Below are 19,315 nucleotides of genomic sequence, written 5' to 3' on the forward strand. Positions count from 1 at the left end.
TGTGATTTCACATGTTGAGCTTGAGTTTTCACAACCACACATTATTGTTGGAAAATTATGTGAATTGTTCCTCTTTCAACTCTTATGGGGATAGGAAGGGGGAGTCACCATCCTGCCTTACCATAAGACTGAAACTTTTGAAAGTAGAACTGGATCCCTAGAGACACTGGGTTACTTCAGATACTTGGAAAGTGTGTGTATATTTTAAAGTCCTTCTGTTTTTTCTTCACTGGTCAATTCAAATAAAAATCACAGCCCAACAAACCATGTGACTGGGATGCAAAAAGAGTAAGATTTCAACTTCTGCATTTAGTTCTGAAATTAAATATCTTCTTTTCCATCCTAGTGTACTCTTGACTCAGAAGTGGCTCTGCGAGTGGGAGGTGATTTCTTCTTTGATCCTCAGCCTGGTGACTCCCCAGTAAACCTAGTGCTGATAGCAGGGGGTGTTGGAATTAACCCATTGTTTTCTATACTGCTGCATATAGCAGATCTTCATGGATACCAAGAGGGTAAAGGAAATAGACACAAACTGGGAACAGCGAAGCTGCACTACAGTGCAAAAAATACCAGCGAACTCTTGTTTAAGGTAAACCAAAGGTTTTTTTTTAAAAAACAGGTCTCAGCTATTCAGCTCCCAGTGTGTACATCAATGTTACCAAATTCTAGAGTCCTTGTGTGTAAGACACTGTACAAACAGAGACAAAAGTCACTTCTTGCCTCAAATCCCGTGTGTGTTTTGTTAACTACTTATGCCAGTGTACGAAGGAAGGCTGTTGCTGGACACATCTGCTCCCATTGATTTTGATAAGTCAATTACCCCTGAATTTCACTATATCCCTGAAATTTACTGTGAACTTGTAAGAGCATCATAGTATACTAAAGGTTATATATATATGTATATACACACTAATAGTCTGCATAGTGCTGTAATTCTGTAACCACATAGTCTAAGTAGAGATTGTATTGAATGTAAAGACTAGAAAAGAATAATTCTATCCAAAGGAATACTTTCTAAAATAACAGCAGATTTCTATTGATAATGTATTAGTTACTAATAAGTACTAGTGTATGAATGAAGGATTTATAGCTGCTTTTAAAACTGCTTGTTTTACTGCAGTACTTCATCAACATTTACTCAGCAGTTAACAATCAGATGTCACATTCAGCCATTAAGGTTTATTGACAATATCTTAGGGTCAAATTAGCACAGCTTCTGTAAAGAAGCATCAAAAATGATTTATGGGTTTTTTAAGTATTGAAAGCTTTTGACTGTAAGATGAAGAGCTGTCATGATTCCAGAAACTGTGTATAGGATCCATCACTAGTTTTATATCTGTACTTCTATCATGTTTCTAGATATGGATATAATTTCTTTCTTTGAAAAGTCATTTGTTTGTTGCTATAAGCAGAATAATCTGCTCTTCCTTTTGCCATCTACTGATCCTCCAGTCTGTTCTAAGCATGCACAGGTTTTTCCAGTGCCAGTGCTGACATTCCTGGCATTCACTTAAGCAGTTTTTTGACACCAGAACTTTTGCACTAAAGCTTCTGGGACAAAAGAGAAAACGGTGTCATGCACAGTTCTTAAAATATATCCCTCCTTAATTCTTCACATGTCCCTCAGATCCAGAATGTGGCTGTCAAAATTCATCACTTTTGTGCAGAGGACCGAGGAAACAGAATCCCTAGCAGCCTTTATGCTGTTGTGACAAACATCAGCACAGGATGTGTACAATCTCCAGGAGGAGCTGCTGGGTTATCACTGATGGTTTGGAGGAGCAGCTGTGTACGGGCTGCCAAGGGCACAGGGAGATGCCATGGTGGGCTCTGATCCTCACAGTGCTCTCATGTCACAGCTGAGGCACTGGCAGTATCCTTAGTGCAAATGATGGAAGCAACAGCACTGGGGTACACAGACAGTGAGTCAGTAGTGCAGGTGCTGGTGGAACACTGTGCAGCAGTGGCAATATGTGCTGCTCTTCATCCCATGTCTTTTCAGGGATTCAGGAACAGGTTTTTTACAAAGGAAACACCCAGAATCTTTCTGGGTTTTTTTTGTTGAGCAACCCAAGGCAGACTCAGTGTAGTAACTACTTAACAAGCACACACTTAATAAAATGAGCAAATTTACCTAGAAATTATTTTTACTTCAAAATATTTTAAAGAATTTCCAGTGTCTATTCTAGCGGTGAAAATCCTGTATAATGCAGAATCTAGACAGTAGCTAAATCTTAATTTCAGAACTAACTACAGCATCTGACTAACATATTCTTTTTTTCCTGATTTGAACTGAAGCCACTAGGGGTTTGGTGGTAACTTACCACAGCTGTGACTTAGGGAACTGAAAATGAGTTTATACTTTCTACTCTGGTAAAAATAACATTAGCATTACGTGGTAGTTGGTTTTACTTGGGAACATAAGACACTAAAGTGTCTAGTGACCTTATCAGATATACCAGACAAGACTCAAAAAGTTCTTAACTAATGGTAAATACATACTGAAGGTTTGTTTTTTTTTTTAATGGAAAACCCCTGTGGAAGTAGGAGGAGGAAATACTGAGAATTCATAAGGGGAAGAAATTGGGAAATGACCTAAGTGGATCTTGAGTCCAAATCTTACAGATTGTAATCTATGTCAGAAAAGGAGAGAAGCACTAACATAGCTGGCAGGGTATTTGCATTCCAAGTGTGGGAATTCTGTGTATGTGTGCGGGTCAGGCCTGTGGAATCACACCCATCAGGTTCTCACTGCTGAAATGCAAAGTCTTGGTTCTCAGTAATAATCACTGGCATTCTGGGACTGTGTGCATACATCTGCTTTGATTTAATGGCCTGTGGTGTAAGCAAGTGTGTTTAACATTACAGAAAAATATTCTTGGTTTGATGAAGGCATTTCCTGGAAAGATCTCGTGTTGTTTCCACGTCACCCAGCAGCGCTCACAGATCTGTAAAGAGCTGCAGCCACACATCACAGGTAAATGGCATTGTACAGAGATCCTGTCTGAAGCCCCAGTTTGATTACATCCTACAGGATGAAGCTGTGCATAATAACTCCGCATTTTTACATTTAAAGCTTCAAAATGAGATGTGAGTTAAACAGTTTCTCTGTACTTATTCCACTTTGCAGAAAACTCTTTGCAGTTTTTTTCCTCTGTTAATCCTAAACTTTACATAGGTATTTCCCACTGCAGCCTTTATTCCAGAAACTATTAAGCAAATGCTGTTTACTTTCCTTCCTTAAGGTGGGATTGATGAAGCATGAGCTGACTGCTTATGAGATACTTCAGCATGTTTCCATGTCTGCTGCATTTGTGTTAGAGATACCTATTTTTAATGTGAATTTGGGATTTTATATGTCTATAAGCCATGTTTCTCTTCAGTGACTAATACCCTCTGCATTCCAAGTACAAGCACTGATCTAAATCCCCAGAAAAAAAAAATGGTTTTGGAAGCCTTAAATCTCAATACCTATTATCCTGGAATAGGCCAGGCATTTTTAAGAAGTGAGTGCTTGAAATACTTCTAACCTTCAGACAGTTTTTGAAGTGACTTCAGAATTAATATTTCTGTTCTCATTTCCTACTTTTTTTCTTTGTCAGAGGGAAGAATATCTGAAAAGGATCTAGAGAAACACGTATCTAATGATACTTCGTGGTACATCTGTGGTCCCCCTCCAATGATAGAATCTATATCCAAGCTACTCACTAACATTGGTGTTCCTAGAAACCGTGTTTTCTTTGAGAAATGGTGGTAGTGACACCTGCTGAAGAGAAAATTATAGTATTTTTTCCAGTGCATTTTGATAAAATGTACAGAGATGGACTATGAATTATTTTGAAGATTTTAATGAAGATGTCCTCAATGATTATCTGTAATACACCTGTAATACAGTGCTGCTGCTTTGGGGAAAGAAAAGTGATTTTATATTAAAGACATTAACTGTTCTGGTTTTTTGATGGTTTGCCTTTTCTTATGGGTAGCAGCATGTTTTCACTTTATATATTTGTCCTGTTAGTCAGCTTTTAAAAGACTTTTTCAGTGCCTGATTCAACACTTGTAGAGAATTAGTTGTGCAGCAATACCAGGTATGTTTGTAAGGATAATTCAGGCCACAACCTCTGAATCTGAGTCAACACACTTTCCCCCCAGTTCTATATAATGTATTTATATTTTTATAGAAGTGCTGCTGCGTTGTGACTTCCTTCTCTTGCCACTTCTTCTCAAAAGAACAAAACCCACCTTTTATGTGGTTTATGTAAACAAGTTAGTTGTGTTGAGAAAGGTATTTTCTCATAATCCTGTTTAGCCCTGAGATGAAAGTGTTGAGTGCAGCATTCAGAGGAATTCCTCCCCTGAACCTGTATCCTGTGCTGAGGTTGTTCAGCCAAGATTGTGCTTGCGTGGGCTGTGTCCTCAAAAGCAGCACTGGCCAGCCACAGCTGAGATGGGAAATCTCCACAGTCCTGCTGCATGAAGTACAGAGCTGGAGGGGATTCCAGCACATACTGCTTGGAGAAAGGTTCTTTGGAGGGGTTGGTCATGCAAGGCATGAGTGTACCTCTAGGTGTAATGGCCAATACCTGAGCCCTTCCTGAAGGAACCTTCTTTGTCCAACTTTTAGAAAAACTCATCAGAGAAATTAGGAGACCAACAAAGTCTATAATGAGTTTTTAAATTATCTGCATAGACAGTTCAAGTCCTTAAGTAGCAGAGATTTCTCCTGTACACTCGAAGACCTCAATCAGGAACAATATCAAAAATACTAAATTCATATTGACTTAGTAAAAATGTTAAATGGATATGTCCTCCCCTTTGTTAGTGGCTCCTTTCCTTCAGTTATGTTTCAGACATAGCAAACTAGGTAACGCAGCATGTTCTTTGCCATCAGTGTCTCCCAGCTCTGCCTTAATAGGGGCTGCAGAGACCCTGAACCACCAGCCAGTCCCCAGCCTGCTGCACTTGCCTTGGTGGGAAGCACTTTGTTTTTCAAGCATAATGTCCCTGTGGCTGGCTAAGGCCTCAAGCCCAGCTGTAGCTCTCTCCCAAGAAGTCATTTCAACTGCAGCATACTCCAGTTCCACCCTCTTTTTATCAGTCTGGTACAGCCTGATATCACATTGTACAGCCTGGGGGCTGCTGACTGCCACAAGTGATGATGTGCACCTCAGAGTGCAGAGAGGCAGCCCTGCTGGGAAAGGCCAGGCCTTGCTTTGAGTGAAGCACAAAGCTGCTCCTGGGACTGTGGCAGGAGCTGATAAACAAATGAAATAATGGCAGTGCTTCCTGGGTTTTGAAGGGAAGGTATTGACATACCTTCTGCCACTCAGCACACACAGAACTTAAGGACAGCCTCAATTTTCCATCAGGAGGGGTGAATCTGATTAATGGACCTTTAAAAGTTGCCTTTTGGGGACAGTACTGTGATGAGGCTTTGCCCCCAAGTTTGTGCCTTCTGCTGCCTACACTTAGGCCTGTGCTTCTGTTCCATGCAGTGCCACTGCCTGCTGCCATTGCTGGCCCCTGTGCAGCCACTGCAGGCCCAGAGGGGATGTCTCATCCAATCCCTCCTCCTCAAATCAGAGGAAGATTCCTTCTGAGTACCCCTATTTCAATGAATGCTTCCTTGTTTGTTCACTCTAGAATGCAAATAGGACAGCGTGCTTGTCACAAAAAGTAACACCCAGGGGGTTTTGTGTTCACAGAGATCACAGCTGACATGTCAGAGCTTGATGCTTGAAAGAAGCAGGGCTTTCCTAGGAACGTGCAATCCATTGCTATCAGGAAGTACTGGTGCCCTAAAATAGTCACACACTAGGCTCTTCTGTGTTTTAACAGTGTCATGATAAAAAGATCCTGAGAAGCCTTTAAATGTTGTTTTTCTTACAACTTCTAAATAATTTCATGAATTATAAACTGGTATACCCTTTTCTTCCCTTAATGCAGAGGCTTTCTGCAGCCCAAATTACATCTCTTTCACAAACCTTCCTCAGACCTGCACCAAAATATCCTTTTAACAAAAGGCATTTTGAAACCCTTTGCTTCTGTCATCATCTTCTTTTCCCTCTAACCTCCTTCTGTCATCCCCTGTTACACTCAGCCTGAGTGCTGTGGGGCAAGGACACATCTCTCTAATTGTGTGGGCTCACCCACTTGGAGAGCAGGATGAAACACACACAAACACTGCCCCGAAACATGGACAAGAACAATTATTTCATACCCCCTGCCCCCCCAAATAGTGGTAGCCTCTGGTACTGTGAGCAAGAAGTCCTTTCTTACCTTGCAATAAATTTCTAAGCCAAGAAATTGGGGAAGTTCTTGATGTCCGCTTCCTCCACAGCCTTTTCCTGTTGACACTTCAGAATCTTTTGGAAGTCTCTTTCCAGAGAGTTTCCTGGTCTTTTAGGGAGACATCAGTTTCACCTAAAGTCTGTTATTGGATCTGACTCTGCTGTAATTGAAGATATAAATAATATCCCAGAAACATTAACCCATATAAACACATGGTCTACAAATAATTCAATAAATGTGATACTGGCCTGCACTGGTGGGAACAGAGAGCAGCCCCTGCTGTTCAGCTGCTACTGAGTTGCAGAAATATTCTCATCACTTTGGTGAATCTTGTCATTGTAGAAAATGTTTATTCCTCTTACACTTGTGCCATCAGCTAAAGAGCTGATGGAGAAAAAGTAGGAGGAGAAAAAATAGACTGAAAATTAGGGTTTTTTTTGCAATAAAGGATGAGGACTGAGAGATGTGTCCATCTCTCCAATATAAATGTATACATTTATATTTAAACTTAAGAAGATGGTTTGTGAGTTACCTGATGTTGCAGCCTTATCAGACTTTCTCTTCTTCCTGTGACATCTATTATACCAGTTTGCCATGTGCTCATCTGGTACAATGAGTATCAAATATTCCTATAGTACTTGCATCAATTAGCTGGAAAAAGAGTGGCTTTTCAGTTAACATTAGATCATTTTAGTTAGTAGGGTGCTTTTGTAAGTGAGTAACAGAAAGCACTTTAAATGGAAAAGCCTTTTTTCCCTCTTCAGTGTATAGGTAAGGTACTGATTAGAGTCAGCTGCCACATCCAGCACCACAGGCACCTTCCTGAGGATGGAGGCTTTGGCAGGGATCACCCTTTAAAGCCAAGGGCCCATCTTCACTAACAGCCTGAGAGACATATGAATTGTGTCCGCAACTACAATTCATAGCCGTGTTGTTCAGTGGCATTTCTCATACTTTTGAGAAACATTTATCAGCAAGAAATTAGTATCTGCTCTTCTTATACTCTTCAATTCTTGGAGGATGAAATTCCTGCATGAAAGGCTGATCATGCTTCATTTCTGCCCTATAATTGGCTCCCTGAGGCAAATGTAGAATCACAGCAACTACAAGGAAAAAGGAGGGTATCCAAATGCAGAGCCCCTTCCTTCCTCTGCTCACCTCAGAAATCGAGGCTGACAGAGGAGTCAGATTAGGGAGAAATGGGTATATTGTTTTACGCTTAGCTTCATTTCCATACATATATTAAAGCTACTTTGGGCTATTTCATATATACTGTTTTCAAGTGCACAGATCCAATAATCAAACACATAATGCAAGCTGAAGTACCAGTCCCATGGTTTGTGCACTTCATCCCTCCTAACATACCTGTTTTCATTATGATGCTTCAAGAGTTTGGACACCCTGCCCATCATAGTTGTACTCCTCTGCCCCTGCTCCCCATTGTTTGTTGCAATTGAAAAATCCTTTTCCATCTTTCATTTAACTCATCCACTCTTTGACATTCTTCATTTGCCTCATCCAGAGATGTGATGCCTCCAGGGACAGTGACTCCACCTCCACCATTTGCCTCACCACCACTGCCCTGAGCAGCCCATTCCAATGCCTGAGCTGGATTTTCTCCTTTGAACTTCTCCAGCCTAGCAGCTGGTGGCTTGTTCAGATGACCACTTGCTGACCACTGTCTTTCACTTCCCTGGCCACTTTGGTGGTCCTGCTTTCTCAGGCCCAAAATGGCAAAGGCAGCTGAGATAGAAAGCAGATAACAGCTGTGGAGCCTTGCTGCTGCACCACAGACCTGCCTTCCCCAGCCCTCATCACATCTGGATCATCTGTCTGAGAGATGATTCAGGCTCTCTCGCTCTCCTTGGGACAGGGGCATGCACACAACTTCAGACAGCTGAACCAGCTTAGAGTAATTCAACTTCACAACTTGGAACTGATTATGAGATTATAAACCCCAAAGCAGCTGCCCTTTTGAAACTGAAAAAACATGCAAGTTCTCTTCAACTCCTCCCAACCGTAACCCAGCTTTTACAGGAACAGTTTTAAATCAAGCCTTCACTTAAACAAGTGCAACTTCCCCACAGGCCCTTCCATGCTCTGTTGGGAAAGGAAAACCAAGTAGCCAGTTCTGCAGCACCAGGAACTACTGCTAATTCAGTAGTAAGGAGCTTCCCCTCATCACCACTTCGAGAACTGAGTTCCTCCTTTTGGGGATGAATAACTGGCATTTGTGCAAACACCACAAATAAGGAATCTCCTCATGACCTTTATTTCTCTTTAGTTTTGTAAGCAGTTGGGATTCAGTTAAACAAGGTCAAACTGCAATCCAAAAAACGTTTTCTATTAAAAAGTATTTGGAGAGGTCTTTCTACTACAACACTTTCTACTAGCAAAACGTTCATTAAATATTGTGAGTTTTTAAACAAGATTAATACAAAGCTGGTCCTTGGGATAGAAACCATCAATAAAAGGATCTTATGCTAAAAAAATCTGCAAACAGGAACTTAAAATTGTACAGAGTAGAGACCTTGTATTTAAGCAGAACAACTGCAGCAACCTGTTTTTGAGGATATTGGAACCCCAGTATAATCTTAAAATACCAAACGAAACAATTGAAAAATAGTATCAGAAACTGAAGTTACTTACAGTCCTATAGTTAAACCACTGATTCAAAATGAACCACTCTTTAATCAATGACAAAACTATACCACTGTGCTTTGTGTGTGAAATCAAATGGTTTAAACTTGAGTGCTTTCATCCCAATTAAATGAATATTTAAGTGATGTAATTTTCCCTTCTCTGCAATGTTCTGCCAACTGAGTAATTTTTAGGCATGAAAGATGCTTTTGAACCACTCTAGGTACATGTCTGATACAGAACATAGTCCTTTTTACAGCATTTTGATTTGAAGACTAAGGAAAATTATCAAGCACAAATCAGTCAAGGGAAAAAACAGCAAATCACAGAGCTCTACCTCTTGCTTTAAAACAAGAAAAGCAGGAGAATTTACAATGTTTTTCTCATCTTGTTACCAGATTACTTGACCACTTCTAAATAAGGATGAAGATGGTTAAGAAGAGAGAAACCACTCCTTCCTACGTTTGTAAAAATACCAAAGTACTTGGAGAACATTGGCACAGAAATTATATTACATGTACATTCACTTGTAAATATTTTTATGTAGCTTCAAACATGAAAATGTTGGTAATTTTACAGAATTCCCTTAGGTATCAGTCCCAGAATATGATTACTTGTACCAAGAAAACAGTCTGTTAAGGTATTTTCATTTTGGAAGGTCGTTTACTGACATTTATTGGCCAAAGACCACTGTGTAAAATTTCAGTTCTTTACCACAAGTTCTTTACCACATTGTATTTCATAACAATGAGGAAGTGGTGCTAAACCACCTGGAGAAGGTCAGGAGGTAACATCTAATTCCCATTTTAGTGGGGATAACCACTGACAGAAGTACTTTTTACCTGCCTTTTCGTTTCCTGCTTTTCTGTCTTCTGAAGCCCCCACAGCTACTGATGAACTGTTGATTGGTAAAAACCGAATAGGAAATTGCATTTTGTACTGCAGTCATCCACCTCACAGATTCACCATGGGGTTTGCTTATCCACTGTGCCTGAACAGGTACACGATTTGCTTACTGCTTAAATATCTGTAAGGGTTAATACAATTCAGAAGAGAGCATCATCAGTGAGTGTGCTCCTGGAGAAAGATATAGATAACAGCTATCTTATCTAAGCTTTCCAACCTCAGTTTCAACCTCTTGAAGTCCAAATATCATTTTTATGACACTACAAGCCTAGTGACAAAATAACATCTGGCACAATAACTTCTCCAGAAAAGCTACATGGACAAGAAAGTACTACACAGTAAAATCTGACCAAACTGAACACTTGCCCTGACCCAGGCTCAAAGCTAGTTTGCTAAGGTTGGTCATGGGAAAAGGTATGATTTCTGTCCCTCCCTACTTTTTAATTTAAAGTGTAGCTCCAGGAGAGCCTTTCCCACTATGTACAGTGAAAGGAATTTTGCAATTTCTGTGGGTTGAAAAATCTGGGCCCTGCAGATACTTAAAACATTAAGATACCAGAGTGCTAAGGAGCAAAGTAAGTCAAAGAAATGCAAAAGAAATGCTGAGTTGAGCAACGGAGTTAGTGGTGGGGATTATCAAAATCTGTTCTTTTGTCTTGGCAAAGTATCAGCCTCTCACAGGGTTCCTGAGAGTCGGTCTTATTCACAGGAGCAGTCCGCGTCCAGCGCCGCCCCGTCAGTGCCACCGCAGCCGTCGGGTTCTGGTGCGCAGCCCCCGCCCTCCGCGGCCTCCCCCGCGGGGCAGCCGGGCACGCTGGGGCTGGGGCAGGCCTGCCCAGCACTGTCACCTGTGTCACAGCTGGCAGGACACGTCTCTGCTGACCCCCTGTCCTGGGGGGCACCGCTGGCGTTGCTCCCGGCTACCTCCTCTCCCAAGTCTATGACATCATCCGGCTGCTGCTCCGGATCAGGCTTGGCCGCTCTTGAGATTTGTGCTTCTAAGTTTCTCGTGTTCTCTGTGACTTCAAATTCCTGCTTCTCCTGTGCCCTTTGCTTCTCCCTAGTGCTTAATTTAGCCTTTGTGGAATTCTTCATTTTTCTGTTGTGCATGTCTTCTTTGGAGAACCTCCAGTGAAACTACAAAGAAGGGATCCAAATGTTAAAGACCATTAGAGGCAGTCTCACGTGGACATTTACTTTCCTGAGTAGACATGTTTTGATGAGTTAGCTTTAATTCAAAAACTAAATTTGAATTTGACCAGAAAGATCCAAGATTAAAAGAAGTAGCCTGACCAAATCAGATGTCCTAAGATGATTTCTGCCCTTACAGAGAGGAAGGAGAGCTCAATGCTTTCTGCTTCTGCTGTTGCTGTGGTGCCTGGTGGGTTCCTCTACACTGTGTGGAAGGGAAGGATATGCAAAGCTGCCTAAGTGCAGACAGAAGAAGCAATCCCATGGCATTATTCCAGTGTTTTTCACCAGGTTAACAGCAGAACTAACACCACACCCATGACCATACCCAAACAGTAAAACATTCTGAACCATCTGTAGGAATGCCGTTTGATGAGAAAGCGTGAGGCTGCTACTTGCAGCACTTCCACAGGACTTGCCACAGCCACCATTTCAGAACTGTTTTAACTACTATTAAAAAACAAAAAGGGAACTAGCAGTACCTTGAAATACTAACTTGACAGGTATAACACATATAAAGGCTGACAAATATGTCACTATTATATCTGCCTCATTTGTCAAAAAATAAATCAAGCTTTCCCCAGGGAAAGCCAGACCACAGAGTCACAGAATCATAGAATGGTTTGGACTGGAAGGACCTTAAAGGAAATCTAGTTCCAACTACCCTGCCACAGGCAGAGACTCCTCCTAAAAGTCCATGTTGCTCCAAGTTCCATCCAACTGACCTTCAACACTGTCAGGGGGTGGGGCACCCACAACTTCTCTGGGCAACCTGTGCCAGTGTCTCTCCACCCTCACAGTAAGGAATTTCTTTCTACCATCTAATCTAAACCTGCCCTCTTTCAGTTTGAAGCCATTACCCCTTGTCCTATCACTACATTTCCTGGCAAAGAGCCCCTTTGCAACTTCCCTGCAGGCCCCTTCAGATACTGGAAGGCTGCTGTGAGGTCTCCATGCAACCTTCTCTTCTCCAAGCTGAACAGCCCCAACTTTCTCAGCTTGTCTTCAGAGGAGAGGTCTCCAGTCCCCTTACCAACTTCTAGGCTTCTTCTGGACTAGGTCCATGGTTCCAAGCCACGGCTAAGCCATCCTACACAAGCTTGCTTAGTACCTCTGAATGTGCACAGCCATTTTTTCAGCAGTGTCAGTTGCTGATGGAAGCTCAGGAATGCGTTAGGAGGCAATATTTGGATGGCATAAATAATCTCATCAGGACATTCAGCAAACCCAGCCATGTTCAAAAAAAGCCATTTTCTCCAGTGAAACGGTCTGTGCTGAAGCTGGCCAAAAGATTTTGTATTCATAAATTTTTGATCTAGCTATTTATTCCTTAATCAAAAAGCCATTCAAAACTTATTATTAGATTACAAAGCTGGAACTATGTTCTTTCCTCCTGGTAGCCAGAACTTAATGCAAAAGGAGAAGGGGGAAAAAAAAGAAAGAAACTTCACAAAACTCTTCTTGGTTTTACTTGGAGGAAGTTATCTTTCACTTCAACAGCACTGCAGTTTAGAGAAAGAGGAACGATAACATCTCAGTTCTAGAGCTCAGCTGTTTAAAATTCAGACACCTGAGTTTTTTCCTCTTTGATTTGCAGAAGTGGCTGGGCACCCACTACTCCACTTAACTCAAAGCTCTCACTGACAGAAGGTAAGATCAGGGCCCTAAATGTGATAAAGATCCAGCTGTAGGAGGCTTTGTGAGTGTGTGTGTACGTGTACCCAAGTCAGGTACTTACACCGTTATTTCACAAAAATGCATTCAGCCAGTTTCTGCTGAAATAAGCATCAGTTTTGTACAAAGTGAATGAACACAATTACTTCATCCCTGATTGAATATTACAGTAATAGGAGTACTTATCACTGAAGAGAGAAGTTGTACCACTCCTTGCATATTTTCTTTTCTGTTTGTCTGACTACCTTGAACAGCAGTTCATTGATGTGCAAAGATAGGACAGAACATTTTCCATCAATGCAATATCCTTTTAATGTTATCATCCTATTTCCCCTCCTCTGAGGGCTATCTATAAACATTTTAGATGCCATAGCTTAAGTTTAAAAAATCCCTGAGAGCCTTGGATGTTGTATGTGAATATTCAACAACTCTTAATCAAATGCTTGGGTTGGCATCTTTGATGTGACACAGCAACCACTCAGGGACGTTGAACCAGTCCTACATCCCTTTACAGAACTATAATCAAGGTATGTCATCCTTCCCTGACCTTTGGTATGAAAATGTGCTGTTGTGATTCTTGCCCTCAAATATGCCTGTATATTTAACACTGCCAACGAGTGAGTCCTTTGTTTTGTCAACCAGACATTGTTAAATAAGTTTTTATAACTCGGAATGAAAAAAACTTAAACAAAGTTTCAAGTCATCTGGATGGTATGTGTGTGTTATTATAATACAAGAAATCAGCATCATACTTCTTTCTCTATTTGAGGATGAACAACCACATATGGGTTCTCATCCCTTCCACTAAAACAAGTGGTAGGAAAAGAATGACCAAATACAGGCACTCTAACACTCATCTCAAGATCCCTTTAATCACCTGAAAACAAAGAGAGAAAACAAGGAAAGTGGGCTTTGTAAAAAGTCCACACAGTACTCTGGGCTCCAGCTTTGCTAAAGAGAGAAGGTAAATCCTAAATCAGTCACACTCCCAGCAGTTCTCTCCTGCTTCAGTCAGTTCAAGCACTCCCCTGGTCTGCACTGTATCACAAAGACAACTTGCACAGAACCAGGCTCCAAAACAGCGAGGGCTTCATAGATGACAACTACCTGCAATTATCTAAACTGCTGGGTAAAACGCTGCTGGTGCTCAGCCCTGCTCAGCATTTCCCATCTCCTGCTGCAGCCCAGCTCTGCATGGCCTCAAGCACCCACTCCTGCAGGTGGCACTGGGCTGGCAGCACTCACCAAAGCCCACAGAGCCAGAACAAAAACAAGGCTGCATTAGTCACAACCTCATTGACACGTGGTTCCAGAAGTCTTTTCCATACTTCATCTGGCTTTTCTGATCCCTTGCATACTGAAAGGGCAAGGCAAGTTTGACCACTGCAGGAAGGCCATCACTTTCTGTTTCCAGTCCCTGTATTTCTCTTTCCAGCTCTATGGCGTGACAGGTTTGGGCAGGGGTTCCCACAGCTGTGTGTTTAAAAATGGAAGTGGGAATACATACATGCATCCACCTCCACATCCATCATTAGCTGTCAGCTATGCCTTTGGATAATTTAGCTGGATTCTAGAGGCTTTTCTTGGTAAAATTACAGCAGAATCCATTAATATTCACACATCAGAAACACCTGCCCAGATCAGGCCTACATTGTGCCAGGTTCTACCAAACCAGTGAGAAACAGAGATATAAGAGAGCAGTTTAAACAGAAAATACAGGAAATAGGTGAGAGAAAATAGTGTTGGTTCCACCTTACAGGCCCTGAACATGAGAGAATTTTAGGTCTAAATGGAGGTTTATAGCTGGTTTGTATGAAGAAAAATCTGCATTTCTTACACTGCTGTGAGTTCATCAGATAATGAAATCTAGGAGCTTTGACATCATTTGAGCATTTTTTGTTTCTTTCATTTGAACAGCTCCATTCCTTCTGTATCACAGAAACATTGAATAGGCCATTTTGTTTCTATGGGAAATCAATTTCAATATAAAAATACCACCAGCAAAACCCAAAGAAACCAGAAACTCAAGGTTATTTACCTTAGATTCTTTCTTCTTTGCTTTCTGGGGCAAAGAAGGTCTCTGAAGAAATACAATTTGCTTTGTAGATAAATTCCCCTCCCTGAAAAGAAACAAATGCACACTCCTGAGAATGAATTAAATTCACATCCAGCATCATTCAAAGCGAAAATCCATCTCAGTCACTTATTTCTGCAGGTCAAAGAAGAACAAAATGAAGAATGATCCTCACATTGCCTGTCCCTGGTGTCTCTGAGCAGCCTGGTATTTTGGGGGGCAGGGAGAGGGGAATGTTCAGACTGAGAGAGCCTGTCAGCCTATGACACAGTTTTGTGGAATGTTTTAGCATTAGTGTGCAAACACAGAATAAATTGTTTGGAACAGAAAGGAAGAAACCCAAGAGTCCCAGTGCCCCAGCAACACCAGAGTGTTCCTTCCCTCCCTCCAGGGGCACTGATCTGGAATGGGGCTGGCTGCTCCCTGTAGGTCTGCAGTGTGGCAGGACAAACAACCACCAGGTGGGTGTCCTTCTGCACTGACCTCTGTTACTCAAGGTATTAGTGGGATACAGAAAGCTGAAATAAATTTAAAAGATATATATATATATATATATATATATATATATATATATATATCTTTTAAGAGTCAGAGATTACAAATCATAACTGATTTTCTATTCATTCTTATGAATGAATATTTATGTAAAACTTAAATACAGTTTCTCCCTCAACACAGATGGCCTTTTACTTTTTAGGTTTTTATGTGTAGGAGTAGTCTTCATCCAAATCTTGTAAAAAGTTGGGCATATTAATTAAGATTTAAAAATCCCGACTGATTATATTGGTGTATATATACAAATAGATATATTCCTGACCAGTGAAAATTTAAAAAGCACCATCTTCATGATTAACAAGTGGTATGACTGTTTTTCACCAGTTATGAAGATTATTTTTAGGTGATTTGCATTTATATTTAAAAACTCAGAATATAAATAATAGCAAAGTAGACCACAGAATTATTGTATCTGCACACAAGGCTACTCGAGCAGTGACACACTCATCTCACAGGGTTCTGCTCTGTACCAGCAGCATTAGACAGACATCTATTAAGAATAAAATTACTTTTCTCCAGCTAGAGAACATCTCACTCTAACCATTATCACACATTTTGTCTTTGCTCTAAAGGACATTACTGGAAGATCCAGAGCAGGAATTTTACAGTCACAGAGTTTAGAGAGCTGCAGAAACAACACCCAGAAAATTCATGCAGAGACCACATTGCCACCTTGCAGTCTTTCTGCCCACCAGACATGTGCTTCCTGCCACATGTGCCTTGTGAGGCGCGGAAAACCCCGAGAACAGCTGCAGCAGCCTTTGCAAGGAAACCCACACTGACTGCACAGGGAATTGCTTGTGCAGACTGTGGTGCTTGTGCAGCACCCTCCCTGGCCAAAAGGCAGCACCCACCCCTCCCTACCTGTTTGTCTTCACAATGGGAGTGGGAAGCACACACGTCAGCTGCCAGCCGTACATGGCAAGGGAATTCAGCAGCGGAACGTAATCTGTCTGCACTTCAACTCCCTGGGGAAGGAAAAGCAACAGTTGGCATCAGCACTTGGAGTGCCACATTCAGCTTAACTCCAAAAAGGAAACCCAAGAAAAAATACATGTGTGTGTTTTCTCAAAAGGAAAATGGGGGTTTGCACCAAAGTGGGTTGTGTTTTATGTTCAGCTAGGCAGGAAGGAAAATGTTCAAAAACATGAGACAAATGATCGACCGCCCATACATCCCAAACTGTTAAAGGAGTTTGTTTAAAATGGTAAACATCTGTGATCCTGTTCTTACACTGCCTGACTCATCCATCTAGCTTTAGATCGTTCCAGATCAGAACAGGATAAATTCATTGTATGTTATCTATTATCTCCTCCTGAGAAAAATTATGTTCAAGTAGTTAAAAAATGACAGCATTGCTTTGCTTGGATTCTGCACTTGTCTAAGCTTCAGTTAGTCCTGAATATCTGCACTGAAATCAGTTGTGTTACTTTACCATGATGGATCAAAAGGAAAATAGCCAACAACAGCAACAAAAAATCTAAGTACGACTCTGTGCCTTTTATCACTCACAAATAAGCATTGCTGCCTTCTTATTTTGAATCAGGAAATCTGTGGGCGAGACCAAAAGCTTTGCCTTTCAGTGCAGGAGTCTGGCTCCTGCTGCACATTTACCCAGCAGAGCCTGGCTCTTTCCCTTTCAACTAAATGGCAGACCTTGCAATCCACACAGAAAGAACCACTGGTGGTTTCAACAAAGATTATTCCAGTGAGGTGTCTAATTGCCAAAACTACCAGTAATTTAATGAATAGATGCTACAGCATATTTACTGGTTTTTAATTTTAATAAACACAAAGCAGACAAATGGTAACTACTAGTCTCTACAAATATAACTAAATTTGATTGGAATAACAATTACATTTGCCAAAAAGCTCAGGCACTTACACTGGTTTCACGTGAATGAAAGGAGTTTAACTGCCAATTCGCAACACTGGGGAGGCACAATACTTTTGCAGCTCCAAAAAATCCATTTATTCCACAGTAATGAAACAGTCATTTGATCAGAACTAATCCAAATCCTGCTGTAGTTATTTCAAGGTATTTTAGTGAATTCCAATCTCAGCTGTTCCTTTCTTCTAACAAATGTAATTTAGGTCACTTATATCTTTATAACTGAATGGCTGCCTGACTGTACCTATTAAAAACCCGATCATGACTACAAGTGCAAATAGCTGAAGAAGCTGTATCAGTCCTGCTTAAAAGGAAAATGTTTAAATCTCTACCCCAGAAAGTGCCTGCAAGAGAACACTACTAATATTGCTTTGTACAGAGGCTTGTGGGGGCTTAGAGAGGTAGTGCTACATTAAAACATCACCAGTACAACTGGAATTTGTGACTCTGGGAGAGGGGCAATACCACACAGCCCTTAACTAGTGTCCACTGGAGCCATCAAGACTCATCCTGCAGCTGGGATTGTGGTAGATTCCGAGTCTCCTTTGACTCCCATTTCCCTCTGGAAGAGGGATATTTGTGAACTCTTTCCAGTTTTTAAAATAGAGTGTCCAAGGGTAATAAAAAAATTATAACATAACTAGATGCCTTTAAGGTGAAATGCCTCAAAAAGATGTATTAATAACACACTGATATTTATGAGATTGGTCAACAATGCCTGCAAAAAATGAAAATATGCAAGACGATGATTAAGAGTAAGGTCAGAGCATCCGCCATCACAAGCTCTTCATGAGGTGCCACATAAAAGGACCTGTCTAAAACATTCCCTCCATCAAACAGCGTTTGCAGAGGAAAAACCAGAAGGAGCTCACTCACTTAGAGGAGGGAAGCAGATCAGGAAAGACTGGCACAGCAGAGCTTGCCTGTGCCCTGAGGAACATCTTGTGTTGTAGAGAGGATTTCTATTTTGAATTCATGGCCTGAGGTGGGTGATTAGCAGGAAGAACCTTCTTCTTGCATCAGGATGTGCAACAAATGTCAGAAATCAGAGGGAGATTATGGCAATGAGGAAGGACATCAATACCACGCAGAGCTCATTTGGCTGCTGTAGAAGCCAAATTGTTTCAGGGACATGCCATCACTCCTGCCACAGCCCCCTGTCCCTGCAGGCTTGAGCAGCGAGACAGGGCTGGCTCTGGACCTGTCTGACTTGTCAGGATTAAGCACCATCTGCAGCAGATGATGGTGTATTTCCCAACCCAGTGGTGCAGAAAGGAAACAAGCAGGTAAGCACATTCAAAAGGGTAAAGTTACCAGAAAATAAATTTAAGTCAATTAGGCCTAAAAAACTTTTTTTTAAATCTGGCAGTTTAAAAAAAAATCAGAAAAACCAACCTATTTAAAGACTTCTACAGAGCTGTTACCAAAAGATGACCTCTCATTTTTCCCATGTGCTGGTACCCCTCACCCCAGTGTGCCTGCTGGGCTGTCTGGAGGCAGGAGGTGTGTACATGATGCAGAGGTGTTCCCTCCTCTGAGCTCCTCAGGCCCTTTAACAAGCTCCCCCCAACTCCATGATGCTTCACTGGAGTCAGACACTGCACCTCATCTCCAGGTCCTTGGGGAATAGACTATTCCAAATAATTGGCTGAGTTTGAAGATGACAGACAAGAGGAAGGAGTCACTCCAAAATAAACAGGTTAATCCACATGGGCTTCAAACTCCTGACTTGCAAATACAGATAATTGAAGGTTTTTTAAGACCACATGAAATTATTTCTCCCTCCCCCTCCTGAATCATCGGCTGTAACTCTACCCCACGACTGGAATTTGTGTACCAGCAGGAGTCACAGTTATACAGACCTTTAATTGGTGTCATATTAAATGCTTTCTAAAGCAAAAATGCTTCTAAACAAACAACATACTGGGGGATGGGTGCAGAGGAAAAGAGTAATCTTGTATTCGTTTTACATTTAATACAGTAATTATTTTATCTACTATTATTAGAGACAATAGAAATGAAATTTCAAGCACACCATTCCCTCAAATAAAAGTGCAATGCTCTTTTCTAACTAGCAAATACTGGATTTGAAC

General features: G+C 41.3%; 2 protein-coding genes across 6 annotated transcripts in view; one reads left to right on the forward strand and one right to left on the reverse strand.

Moving 5' to 3' along the window:
• Positions 1–3,947, forward strand: part of OXNAD1 (oxidoreductase NAD binding domain containing 1) — a 19,003-nt gene extending 15,056 nt beyond the window's left edge. The window contains exons 6-9 of one of the 3 annotated variants that reach the window (XM_005480917.4): positions 347–383; positions 489–589; positions 2,869–2,977; positions 3,603–3,947. In XM_005480917.4, coding sequence (XP_005480974.2) covers positions 347–383; positions 489–589; positions 2,869–2,977; positions 3,603–3,757 — 402 coding nt within the window. In that variant the 3' untranslated portion in view covers positions 3,758–3,947. Of the gene's footprint in view, positions 1–346; positions 590–2,868; positions 2,978–3,602 lie in introns of all 3 variants that reach the window. The other 2 variants (XM_014273436.3, XM_005480916.4) reach the window with 2 other exon arrangements.
• Positions 395–19,315, reverse strand: part of RFTN1 (raftlin, lipid raft linker 1) — a 104,006-nt gene continuing 85,085 nt past the window's right edge. For all 3 annotated transcript variants that reach the window (XM_005480920.4, XM_074538162.1, XM_074538168.1), the window contains 3 exons: positions 16,196–16,299; positions 14,741–14,822; positions 395–10,974 (listed from right to left, as the gene is read on the reverse strand). In XM_005480920.4, the coding sequence (XP_005480977.2) occupies positions 10,537–10,974; positions 14,741–14,822; positions 16,196–16,299 (624 nt within the window). In that variant the 3' untranslated portion in view covers positions 395–10,536. The remainder of the gene's footprint in view (positions 10,975–14,740; positions 14,823–16,195; positions 16,300–19,315) is intronic.

The sequence above is a fragment of the Zonotrichia albicollis genome, chromosome 1, assembly GCF_047830755.1.
Source record: "Zonotrichia albicollis isolate bZonAlb1 chromosome 1, bZonAlb1.hap1, whole genome shotgun sequence".
NCBI lineage: Eukaryota > Metazoa > Chordata > Aves > Passeriformes > Passerellidae > Zonotrichia > Zonotrichia albicollis.